Source organism: Corvus moneduloides, chromosome Z (assembly GCF_009650955.1).
Source record: "Corvus moneduloides isolate bCorMon1 chromosome Z, bCorMon1.pri, whole genome shotgun sequence".
Lineage (NCBI taxonomy): Eukaryota > Metazoa > Chordata > Aves > Passeriformes > Corvidae > Corvus > Corvus moneduloides.
In genome coordinates this window covers 58983279-58996896 of record NC_045511.1, presented here as the reverse complement: position 1 = coordinate 58996896, position 13618 = coordinate 58983279, and the positions used below count along the sequence as shown (strand labels likewise).

Here is a 13618-nt window from a genome sequence, read left to right as displayed (position 1 = left end):
TATTATTTTAAATTATATCCCAGGAACTTCCATTTTTTTAAAGTTGAATTAAGTAATAGAATGAATACACAACAGAAATGTGAGAGAGACAGTAAAATGCAGTAGTCATCTTTGTCTCTGTGAAGAGACAAAGTGTGAAGCTACGAATTTTTGAGCTGGACGTGACCAATTAATACTCACACTTAGATTGCTTTGTCTTTTCTTGTGACCTGTGTGTTTTCATTGTATTCAAATCTCATCATTCATTCTTGAATTATAGTTCAGAGGTTTATCTTCTCTGAGTCTATAGAACAAACTTCTTTCCATAGAAAAGTTTTTGTTTTTCTACTGTCATAACCATACTTTGTTTTGAGTTCTACATTGCTGTATGTATTTCAATTTAGAACGTGACTGTGTTTGTGATGTTGTGTATGGTTTGCTTATCAGCACTTGGGTACCCACAGGTAGCATATTCTTCCTTTTGTACAGGGATTTCATCTTTAAATAAACTTCAGTTTCTAGTTCTTCCTCATTTCTTGCGAAATGCTTAGAAGTTTGAGGGGTTTTAATACTGTTTGGTAGACATAATTTTGAGATTGTCTTTATGAGATGCTGACAGAAATAACACAAATACAACCATGAGCAAGGAAATAAATGCAGCGTATGAGATTTATAAATCAGCATTTTTTGAGGAAAAAAAAGTTCTTTTTAAAACTGAAATTTTAAAATCTATGGTTACATGGTTGTGTTTGTGTTATTTCTGTCAAGTCAAGTTCTAAATTGAAATACATACAGCAATGTAGAACTCAAAACAAAGTCTATGGTTACCACAGTAGAAAAACATAGTAAGAAGAAGAGAACTATAAAGTACTCTGCTTCTCAACTGATAAATTGTCATTAGGAGACTTGTGAAAGGTAAACTGAAAGCAACCACCTTGTTTGATGTTACTGCTTGCCAAAGCAGACAGTTAAAGCAGACTGTTTCCAAATTTTTGTAGGTTTGTTCTTCTCCTACAGTTCCTTTATATACTCATTGTTGAATTTCCCTCCTGAGAAAGAAAGTTGTGCTCAAGTACGTGTGCCACTTAATATTATAATAGGAAGTAGGAAGGTATTTAACCTCATCTGCAATATAAACTTGTAATTTATTTCACTTCATTTAGTAACTACTGGATTTATTAGAAGAAAAAAATATTTGATATCTTGTACAAAAAGTTTAAAGTATACTTTTTTTTTTTTCCTTTTTTAAATCAAGCTTGTAGTAATTGTAAAATATGAAATCCATGGAAAGTCCTAAAAGAAAAAAAACTGTATAAACACAGTTAAATGGATGTTAACATAAGCCATTTCTTGCCTAGTCTTGAAACATCATCAGCTCTCAGTGTTTCTACTGTCAAAAGATGGAGAAAACAAGTACTCATATTCACAGGTTTCATTTCAATTTCCATGCCTGAAGTCTGCAATCACCTTAGGAACAATTTAGACAGAAACTAATTTCTCACTGTTGAAATATCTTAAAAGATTCTGTCTCTCAGCCTCAGTTTGTGTGTTGGATGGTTTCAGATGAAATAAATATGGTGCCCTTTGCTCAGCACTTGCTAAATCAAAGACAAGTTTTTCAATGTTCAGAGAAATCCCCTTTTCAGTTAGGACCAAAACCTGACACATTCCTTCTTTCCATTTTTTGATGTGTTAATTGAAAGTGAACGATGCAAAAACTAATGCAGTAAATCCAGTGAGCATATGCTTAAGATAATTACAGCCAATATTAGCTTAATCTGGTAAAATAGTGTTGGAAGCTCTTGTTCACAATATCTGAAATTTGACACTGCTGTTCTGACTATAGTTCCAGTAGGTTAGTATTCTTCATTACCACATGCACAACTTTTGCTCCTTTGAGCTGCAGGACTGGAGAGGCAATTCTTCCATCAGTAAATGAGGGAGGCATCTCATGTCACTAGAATCTGTGCAGCTGGATCACAGGTCTCTTCCTAATCTGCTTTGTGAAAGAGTTGTATGTGAATCATTTAAAAGTCTGGTGGGGCAGACATAGTTTGTCGAAGGCAATCCCACTTTTGGGTGAAAAACCGAGACATTTATCTTCAGACTTATTTTTAATTGGAGAGGGAGGGAAAATTTCAGAAAAATAAATCAGTTCTTACCTATTAAGTTGGCATATCTGTTTGAGACACTGAGAAAGATAATGCTGTAAATGAAAGACTGGAAAGCAAGTATTTCCCCCCACCTCTGCTTTTTGCCATTGTGTTCTTTCAGGATGAGTAATTTCAGTGTTGAATTATACTTCAGCAGTCTTCAGTTACCTTGAATTGCTTGGAGTCCCTTCTTTCTTTGCAAGTTCTTACTTGAACCTTTTGTGATGCTTCTTCCAAGTGATCCGGTTCACTTGTTCTTGAGGAATGTGGCAATTATAGAGCCTTTTCAAAGAGCTGTTCTCTTCAAGAAGACCACTCTTGTAATGAAAACTGCAGTGTGCTTTTGTGGTTAATTTTAGAGAGCTGAAATAAATGTGTATTTCTTATTATAATGCTTATACAGGTGCTTTTTTTTCTTTTTACAAGTTCTAGCTAGAGTAGTTTAAAGGTTTTGTTTTATTATGTTATTCTTCAGATAAAAAAAGCGTGAGCAGAAATCAGTATAGTATCTGTTTTCAAATCAGTTAAACACTTAGAAATTTGCTCAGTGCAAACATATTGGTCTTGAGCAGCCTAATATTTGCATTCAAAACTTCAAAAGTTAGTGAACAGAAGATTAGCAGGCTTCAGCTGTTAGAAATAATAAGAAACCAACAAACTAATTAGCATAGGGCGTGATAGGATAGGATGACAGTAATTGGTTCAAAAAGGGGGGCTATATCTATGTTAGCTTCCCAAGATCAAGAAAATTAAACTCAGGACGCAGATAGCAGTCCCCCCAGTGGTATGCGTCTTACCCAGTTTGGTGTAGTGTGACATGTACGATTTTCTACATATAAGAAGACATAACCACAAAGAGCATAACCCTTGAGAAAGAAGAGCTCACCAGGAGGAACTGAGTCCCTTAAATGAGACCATGGATGAAATATGAGACCTGCTTTCTAGCTGATGTAATAATGTCCTCTTGCACCAAGAATGGTCCTGCAGTAAAGGAATTTTTTTAAGGATAGAAAGAAGCAGGTGTTGGTAGTGGGAAGTTTTATTTCACCCTGTCAGCATAAAATATATGCCTAACCTCTGGCAATTTTGGTACCCCTTTGCTAGGCTTAATCTATTTGGGTCAGTGTCTTTCTTGGAGGAGCCTAAAACAAGACACAACCACACATGCTGTCTCAGAAGCACGGATTAGAATCAGTTCTGTAAATTGACTGACTTGCTTATACAGCTAGCATGTTGTTAGGCTTCACCACAAAGGCATGTCACTGCTAATGTTGGTCATATTGGTTCAAAGGACATAATTTTTTTCTGCAAAGCTGCTCTAGAGCCAATTGGTCTTCCAGGATGTCCTCTTTCAAGTAATTTTTCTAACTGGGCTTTGCCTTAAGTGTGCTTCATGAAGTTCCCATCAGCCATTTTTTTCTTCCTATGAAGTGTCTGTGAACAGTGGTCCAGCCCTCCACTGAGCCCTCAGTTGCTTCCCTCAGTTTTACATCATTTGTGAACTTGCTGTGAGGTGCTCTAGCACATCTTGGAGGTTGTTAATAAAGACAGTAAACAGTACTGGCTCTATAATGCATCCCTGAGGAATGCTTATAATTGCTAGCTGCCAGTTGTAGTCCATATGACAGATAATCACCCCTCCAACCTAACAGTCCAGCCAATTTTACAGACACTTTATTTAATTTTCAATTCAGATCTCAAATCTTTGGCAATAAGGAGATGAGAGGCCATCAAGGCAGTGCCTTACTAAATTCAAGCTATACACGCTTGCCCACTTCCCCTTTATTCTTACAGCCAGTCATCTCTTACAGGTGTCGTGAGATTGGTAAAGCAAAATTTTTCCTTGGTAAGTGTATGCTAGTTGTTTTCAATCATGTTGTCTGTTAGGTGACAGGACATTATTTCCAGGATAATTTGCTCTGTAACTTTGCTAGGGAAAGAAGGAAGGCCTGTATTGGGTTTATGTAGTTTTTTGTTTGGTTGGTTTAATTTAAATAATATCATTAAGAGAGTGGACCAAATCAATTGGCCTAGGGATACTCACTTTCTGGAAAGGAAGCCATATAAAAAATGAAGCAACTAGTCAAAAAATCTCCAACCCCTAAAGACTAGAGAAAGTCGTACAGAAACGTTGGTTGGAAACTCTTAAGAAAGATACTGTAGCTGAAACCTACCTGGAATACGTGCTACAGTTTAAAACAATTAAATTCAAATAAAACTAAACCATTCCCTGCCCCCAAAGAGTCTTAAGGAGCTCTCTTTAGAGACTGTGGAAGTTTTTATGGCTGTTAAAGGGAAAAGGTCAGCATTTAAAACTTAAGCTTGCATTGCTGAGAAACAGGTAGGACCAATAAATAGAGACAGGACAAATGCAGGTGGGAAGTTCAGAAGCTTAAAAAGGCTCTTGAAGAGTGGTTTGCAAAGATGCTTAAACTATTGCAGTAAAGTTTTGCTTATATAGAGTGAAAAAGAAGACAATAAGGAAATCCATAGGTTTGCTTAATGATAACAGAGTAAAATGATACACTGGGTTTACAGGTCATAAAAGAACAATCTTTTGCTTGGTCAGTCTTTGGTATTAGATGGTCTTTAAGATGCATTTCAACCCAAACATTGCTATGATTGTATGTCTACATGCTAATGATGATTAGAAGATGCCAACAACTTGTGTATGCTTTGCAGCAGATAGATCAAAGGAGTTAGACCTGTTTGAAGTAACTGTACAGCAATTATGAGGTCAAGTAGATTAGTTACTTGTAAGTATATTGAAGTTAATATTCTTCACATGCCAACTGAAGTATGAAGTTACTATAACCTCACTGTTTACAGCCACTGTGCCATCAGACCCGCAGGTTGCCACTGTAACTCCCATCTACAGAATGGGCTCCAGAGGGAGCTGCAGACCAGTGAGCCTGACTGCTTCTGAACTTAGAAGATGGCAGTCAGTCTTTACAAAAAAGAGGGTGGAAGGGAGAAAGCAAAATAAAACCACCAATGACCAAACAACCAACAAAAAGCACAGTAGAGGAAGATATCACTAAGCACAGATCAATACAGTTTTGTTGGGGAAGCATTAATGTGGCTCCTGTAAAGGTAAATACTGCTTCATTAACCTGCAGAATTGCAGAAGGGTAACAGTAACTATGTGGTAACAGTAATCTGATCTGTATTTTCCAATTGCCTTTGAAAAGGCTCCGCATGAAAGGTTATAAAGAAATTCTGTTGCTGTGGGATTGGAGGAAAGGTCCTTTTCGCAACTGGGAACCAGTTAAAGCAGAAGAAGCAAAGAGTAGTGCTTATGTGACACTTCCAGGGTGAAAAATTTGAATGAGACTGCAGAAACTGTTAGGCTTCTACATTTCCTTGAGTAGCATCTGCTTTTGCCTCTGTTGGAGACATAGTACTGGTGGTGGTTGGACCTGGCACCTGGCTAACCCAGTTGGGCATTTCTAACATTCATTCAAGCCAGTCATTGACTTGTATGGGTCGAATCTTGTATTGCACATTGTAATTTTTGGTTTGGACTTGACTAAAATTTTTCTGTTGTAGATATATCATAACTTCAGTTGGAGGTTATTTCATAGACAAATGAGTTTATTTGGAGGCACTTCAGTTATTCTGACTATAAACTTACCCCTTTACTTACTTCATATAGTTAGTTTACTTCTGCATGTCTTTCATCAGCCTAGAGAAAAAATACATGTAGAAGTTTACTCTTAAAAATCTTGTATAGTCACCATTGTATGCTTGTCAATTAGTGTGTAAAGAGGCAGTATATATGTTCATAAACGTGTTCATTCAGATAATGTTTATGAAGTTGAAAATTAACTTGTTCAGAAGATCAAGCATGTTGATTTCAGTCTGTAATTACATAAACAATGTTTTTTCAAGGAAATATTTTGCCATTCAGTGCAAAAAACTAACATGCTGTGAAGAGTTAAGACAGTGTGAAGACAAAAGCCACTGTAGTCTTGTAATATAAATTGATGATGACTGAGTTTTGGAGGATGAAAGAACAGCAAAGTCAACATGTGATTGATCCCAAAAACAGCTGGATTTCTTATGTGTCATGCAAAGCAAGTTACTTTAACTTTTCATATTTATAATTTTCTCTGTAATTCATGTTTTACAGCTGAGTCAGAGGTGCATTTAACTGATAATGTGCTTTAACATACTGTGTGTACCAAAAGACAGGCTTTTAAAGTCCCTTTGTTAAGTTAGCAAATATTTTGGCCAGATTTTGTTTGTGCCTTATTTCAGAGGGCAAAGTAGGATAAAGCGTAAATTTCCTGTGAAACAGGTGCTGCTGTTCAGAGTACAATAGAAATAAGTGAGAAAATTAGCTGTCCATCTTTCACAACAGAGCTAGGTTAATGTTTGTTTGTGCATGTATGTGTTTATGTTTTAAGCAAAAGCTTCATATTAAATGACTGTGTGCTGTTTTGTGTGCTGTATGATCCTTGGCTGAAACAGGTGGGGATTTTATTGCTGAAATAGTGTACAACTATAGAGTTAGAGAATGTGTCAGAAAACACAAGTATAAATAAACAATTTAAATTAATGTCTTTCTTTCTAGCATTTCCCAATTTGACTTCGAAACTTTAGTATTGGTATCCTGGCAACTTTATTTGTATGTAATTTTATTAAATTGAAAAAAGAGTAATTCAATTTGTTGTGCAGACCTTAGCTGGTTGATATTACAGAATAAGCTATGGTAGTGATATAATACTCCATCAGGGCTGAAAAACAGTAGGAATGATTCTGTTAATAAATTTCTCAAATAGTTACTAGATCATAAGACATATCTTCACAAGTTTGGCTGGCAGTTTCCCCTGACACAGAGTATTTATCCACCTCTTAAAAGGCTTCTACCTCCTACTGGTCTTCTTTTCATCTCAAACATTTTCTTGCCTAAAAAAGATTGGCTGAAACTTCTTAGTGTGTGTTACAATCAGCAGTGTCTGAATTTTGGAAATTCAGATGTTTTACACATTTTAAAAAGCTGTTGTATGAAGGTCTCCTTGTGTTTGAAGTAATGCTAAGTGTTGACAAATTAGAACTAATTCCTGGGTGTTGACAACTTTATTCCCGGTAATATGTTGGTATGGGTTTGGTTTTTTTTTTTTATGATTTTAGTGGCATCTGTGTGATTGTTCCTATTTTTTTATTTCCTCTTTGTAGACTGAATCATGAAGAAGAATTGGATAAGATGAAAACACACCAATCTGTGAGTAAGTTCACTATACAGGAACTGTGCTTATAGCAAAAAAAGGGAAAGTACAGTATTTTATACGTTTTTGTGTCGTTGTAGTGGCTTAAGCCTGGCTAGATGCCAGGCATGTACCAAAGCCTCTCTATCACTTTCCTCCACAGCTGGACAGGGGAGAGAAAATATAATGAAGGGTTCATGAGTTGAAATAAGGACAGAAAGAGATTACTCACCAAGTACTGTCATGTGCAAAACAGACTCAGCTTCAGGGTGTTAATTGAATTGCTAAAAAATCAAAGGATAATGAGAAGTAAAAACAAATATTAAAAACACCTTCCTCCCACCTCTCCCTCTTTCCTAGCTCTACCTCCTTCCCCCCAGCAGTGTGTGGAGACAGGGAATGGGGGTTATGGTCCGTTCATCACATGTTGTTTCTCCCACTGCTCAGGAAGGTGAGTCCTTCCCCTTCTCCAGTGTGGGGTCCCTCCCATGGGAGACAGTTCTCCATGAACATCTCCAATGTGAGCCATCCCATGGGCATCAGTCCTCCCCAGACTGCTCCAACGTGGGTCACTCTTCCATGAGGTGCAGTCCTTCAAGGACAGGCTGCTCCAGTGTAGGTCCCCCATGGGGTCGCAAGTCCTTCCAGGAAACCTGCTCCAGCATGGGCTCCTCTCTCCACAGGTCTGCAGGTCCCTGCCAGGAGCCTGCTGCAGCACAGACCTCCCATGGGGTCACAGCCTCCTCTCAGGCATCCACCTGCTCCAGTGTGGGGCTCCTCTGTGGGCTGCAGGTGGATCTTTACATTCATGGATCCTCCATCCATGGGCTGCAGGGGTACAGCTGTTTCACCATGGTCTGCACCATGGGCTGCAGGGGAATCCCAGCTCCAGCACCTGGAGCACCTCCTGTCCCTCCTTCTGCTCTGACCTTGGTGTCTGCAGAGTTGTTCCTCTCACATATTCTCACCCTGCTCTTCTCTGGCCACAATTACATCTGCACAATCATTTTTTTCCTTCCTAAATATGTTACTGTGTTAACTGTCAACTCTGATTGGCCTTGGTCAGCAGTGGGTCCATCTTGTAGCTGCCAGGGATTGACTCTGCTGGACATGGAGGAAGCTTCTGGCAGCTTCTCACAGAAGCCACTTCTGTAGGCCCTCCCACCACCAAAACCTGGCCACTCAAACCCAGTACAGTAGTCTGTCAGAATACTAATTATTTATGTAAGGTTATTTTCTCTCCAAAGATTGATTGCTTTTTCTTCAATGTGCATTTTGTAACCATAAGGCCATACATATGATTTGAAAGTATGTTTGCCCATTAGTTCTCCACATATCTATTAATTCAATGACAATTTATATGAATATATACACACTAATACATTTGCAACTAATGTATGAAATACAGTGTATAGAAATGTTATGCTTATTCAGACTTCGGTTTTAATACTAGTCTAACAAAGCATGTGAATTTGAAAGTAAATCAAAATGGTGAAATTGTAAGAATTGATCATGAATATCTTCTTCTATATCTTTATAATCTTTACCATAGATAATGGTTTTATGAAGATGAGTCTTTGTCAGTCAGATAGGTAATATATTGCCACTGCCTCTCAATCACTCCTCTGATTCTTTGTATTATTAGCTGTCCCTGAATGGTCTGGGAGAAACATTCAAGAATGCATAATTACAGTCCAGCTGGGTATTGCATCTGTGGTGAATTCTTTATGCACAGTATTGTGCAAAGGTAGTATGTAGGAGACTTGGAGAAATACTCTACACATTCTTAGCAATAAAGCCTTACCATTATTTACTGCAGTTTTCTGCTGGTGGCTGTTTTCTCTTCTTTGTGATAATGTTGATCACTTGAACGAAAAAGTAAAGTTTTTTTTTCCTTTATTTTAAAATTCTATCTTTAAAATTAAGTGGAAATATCAGATCTCCAGAATTGCCAGTTCTTGACATGTTTAGTGCTTTAGCAATTAGTATTTTCTTCCTTCTTTTTTCATTCTCTTTTCAGGTTAACATATCCTCTTTTAAAAGTGTGTGGGTAGATGCACTTTTCTGGTTTGGTAATTAGTATAACGATTAGCTTCTCTTTTTTTGGGACTGAAAAAAATGTTTAAGCTCCTAGTGAAGCATTCTAGGCAAATTTTATTTACCTTTTCCAGTCTTTGTTATGGGTGTCATATAAATGAAATGTCTGGTAAGATTAAAGTCCAAAGATATGTATTAAGCACTGAAGACTGAGATGATTCTTGCCGTTTCCATATTTTGCCAGTTGAAATGTAAAAAACCAGTTGCTCACGAGGTCTCTAAAAAGTAATTTCCTTATTCCATTTGCAAATCGAAGGGCACTGCAGTGTTGTGATGCATGTATTGTTTGAGATTTTCTAGAAGGTTGCACCATAATGACTGAAGCTGGATGTCCATCTTTGAGCATAAATGAGTGTATGTTATGAGTCCTTGCTCATGCGCTAAGAAAGTGCATACACCCTCTGCCTTAAGAAGCGTGTTAAATGCCTTCTTCCTAGATAAAAATACACCCTCATGTCTATTACCAGTAATTTGCTGAGAGTCCAAATTTGATGTGGTCTAAATACACTTTGTTCATAATTTTAGTATGTTGTCTTTCATAAAAGAAAATCTGATGCCAATTTCCTCATTTTATCAATTAGGTTGGAGTTCACTTTCACCTTAGCAGATACCTGTTTTCATCAGGCATTCTAATATCAAGGGATAAAATCTGTAAAAAAAGACTGAGCTTTCCTATATTAAAATTGTCTTTATTGGATATCAGCTGTGTTTGTCAGGAAGAAGTAACAAATAGTTATGTTGTTCTTCCATATAATTTTTCAAATCTTGTTGGTCAAAGATGAAGTGGGTCAAGGGAAAAGGAAACTCTGTTCCTGCCATTCCCAATTTCTTTCTATTCTTATTCTGTTGTCCAGTTATTTTCTTGTAGTCATCAAATCCAAATTCATTGTTCATGCTATTCATGTCATTATTTGTTCCTGAAGGTAAAGAATATGTTGGCAGGTAGTCACGGTATTTCCTCCAAAAGCAGGATAGTGGATCCATAAAATCCTATTCAGAAAAATAGCAAATGCCTTCCTAAAAAGTAGTAAACTGTTGGCCTGCTATTTCTTCAATGAGACAGTTTGAAGGCTTCTTTCATTATGAGACTTCTGAATTTACTGCGTCCTCAGTGCATATGTGGGAGTGGCATTCCCTTCTGGTCTTCACCCTGGTGTTTCCCACCAGAAGTTTCTTTCCACCCAGTAGCATGGGTAGCTACCACTGGAGTCAGTAACACAGTGGCTTTGTGAACCATAACACCTTTTGTCTGTCAGGGAAATCCTTCACCTGGTGTGTACTACAGGAAAAAATGTCATTCCTTTGATTGTTTATATAGGTTCTTCGTAGGTGACTATAACGGAGCTCTATTGTGTTTTTTTAAATGGGTGTTTTTTTCTCTGTGTAAGCAGGCTTTCTGCAAATACTAATAGTGAGCTATAGTTTCATAGTTCAAGTACCATTTTGGCAGCAGGGTTGAATTAACTCATCATCAGATTTGGTGACTATTAATTAGGAATTAAGTTTTATGTTCTCAAGCTGACAGTTATCTATGTTTTCTCAGTGGGATGTAAGTGTCCTTATGTAAGACCATGGTAATTTGATGACTGAAGATAGTGGGGTTTATGACTTGTGGGTATATTCCTTGAGGGAGAAGATGTTGTTTTTTTATGTAGAAGTATGACAGGTAGAGCATGTCTCGCTGAGTAGACTGATATGATGTATCTTTCTGCTGTCCTAGACAGTTAAAGGCAATGCTGTTCACTGCCTCCCTAACCAATTCCTATGAACAATTACATAACAATTAGAAGGGAGGAGGGAAGAAGGGGCTTGAATGGGCCATATATTTTCTGCTCAGTAGAAAGGGTTATGTTTCAGTGACCTTTGGCTATACTTCAGTTATGTTGCTTGTGTCTTCTTTGATAATACTGAACATGTATAGTCTTTTCTATCCATTTTGCAGTAGTATTCTTTATTATCTGCATATAATATGTTTATTTATAGAGTTTTAAATTGCATTTTAATACAACCACATAATAAACATAACACCTTGTGTGCTTTGATCAGTTTCTTTGACTATGGGAAATAATTCTTCTTTTCAGTGGTGTACAGTAAATGCTGATATAAAAGCTACAACAGGCATTCAAATGAGTGAATATTTAGAAAAAGATGAAAAGCATGTTCATATTATCTTTGTGTGTTACTTAAAGAATGTTCTAAATGTATGCAGTACCACTGTGCTGGGGGACCGTAGTCTGAAGTAACATGGGAACTAACATATTAATATCAAGGTAAAGGTACATATTCCCCAGATGCATAGTTTTACCTTTTTCAGCTTTTATTATCTTTAGAATAGTGTTCCATTTATTTCATGAATACAGAAGTATTAATTGGCCATGACATGTTCCAAAGACAAAAGAAAGGTCTAATTCACTCTAACAAACTTGTTAGTCACTGTTTATATCAAGAGGATTGTGAATCTACAGAGAGTAACACTGTTTTCTTCTACACTTGCTTTGTTTATAAATCAAAAGTTTTTAAGTGACCTACAGTGTCTGCTTGTAGTTTGAAATATTACTTCTAAAGCAGACCTCCACTGTGTAGCACAGATATTTATCCCTTAAGATTAATTCTTTAAGTTAATTTGGGGGAAAGAAGGACCAAAAAAGAAATACTAATATTGTGGTGCTTTTAGAGTATTGGTCTGTAATGCGGTATTTCATATTCTAAGGTGAAATCCTTCTGAGGTATGTAATTGCTCATTTCTGTGAGCAGTGGGCGATTTGTGAATGCTAAGGCTCTTGACTAAAATCTAAACAGAATATGGTTTACTTCTGATTGAGCATATGTATTGGTACTTCTAAACATTTTTTTTATGGATAAGTCTAATTTTTAACTTGGGATTTTTGGTATCTCAAATGTATAGCTGTCTCTGACAGTGATGCTTAGATTTGTATTAGCTATCATTAGTTGTATCAATTTCTAATTGTTATGATTTCACAGTATTTCAGTTGAATGATTTGTGTGATTTATCTAGTGAAGTACATGATCTTTAACTTAACAAAAACCAGGGTTTAAAGTTTTCATCCATCGTAATTCAGTTACTGTTTGCTTTGTTCAACAATCACTCTGATCCTCCTAGCAGGGGACAAGACCTAGAGAACAAAACTGATAGTGACTGTGTAGATAAAAAGGCAATGAATTCTGCTTTTAAGGCATAGAGGGAATAGTCTGTAAAAGAATAAAAATTGGAATGAAAGTAGAGTGTCTTTAACCTGCAGATCTATTGTACCTTTGAAAAGCTTGTACTCTGAAAAAAACATACTGTGATGCTACAGAGATTCATAATTATGTGACAGAACACTTTGAAGTGAGGTCATTTTAGAAACTGACCAAAAGGCTTGTCAAGAAGATAGACCACATTATAAATAATTACAGAAATAAAGAATGCATTTCCTTAAAATGTCTATGGATTGTTTTAATGAAATACTAGGTGTCAGAATGTATTTTATTTATTATATGATAGTGATGTGTTATTTACTTTCTGATATAGCCAGTTTTTAAACTTTGTGAAGATGATGAGGTCAAGAGTAATACTGCAAAGAGGTATATGGGAGAAGTTTCACGTGAAATGTCACAGAAGGTAAGATGCTAACCCTAGCAAACAGATCTAAATTTTAATAGAAGAATTATTTATATATATATATGTATATGTCAGTACTCATGAATTTTAGCCATTGTTTTCCTACCTAATTTAAAAATGTGGATTTCCTGAATTTTGCTCAGAAATTAATTCTAGGGAAATAGCTGTGAATGTGTCTTGTATGATAAACATAGGTAATGTCATAGAAAATTAAAAGAGTGTTTAGGGTCATAATGTTAAAAGCTAAGAAATTACCTAAATTGTAAATAGCATACACTTAGCATTTTTCCCCTGAACTTCGGGAACCCTAATTTTTTTGGCTGGGTGTTTAACTTTAGATTATATCTGGTGTTAATCTCCATAGAGCTCTTCTACAGAATAGAATTGATGCATAATAGTAATATATCCACCTTTTGTTGTATTTAAATTTTAGCCCAATGTTGCATATGCAAATATTTTCTACATATGTGGGTCTACCACTCTTTTTACAATATAGTACCATACACATGTAGTGTTCTTTAGCTTAACAAATATAGTAAGTATTTTATCTTTATTGC

The 13618-nt window shown here is 36.4% G+C and overlaps 1 protein-coding gene across 1 annotated transcript in view; it reads left to right on the top strand.

Annotated features, from left to right (window-relative positions):
* Positions 1–13618, top strand: part of CNTLN (centlein) — a 183597-nt gene that overhangs the window by 100848 nt on the left and 69131 nt on the right. The window contains 2 exon segments of the mRNA XM_032097108.1: positions 7314–7359; positions 12972–13061. Coding sequence (XP_031952999.1) covers positions 7314–7359; positions 12972–13061 — 136 coding nt within the window.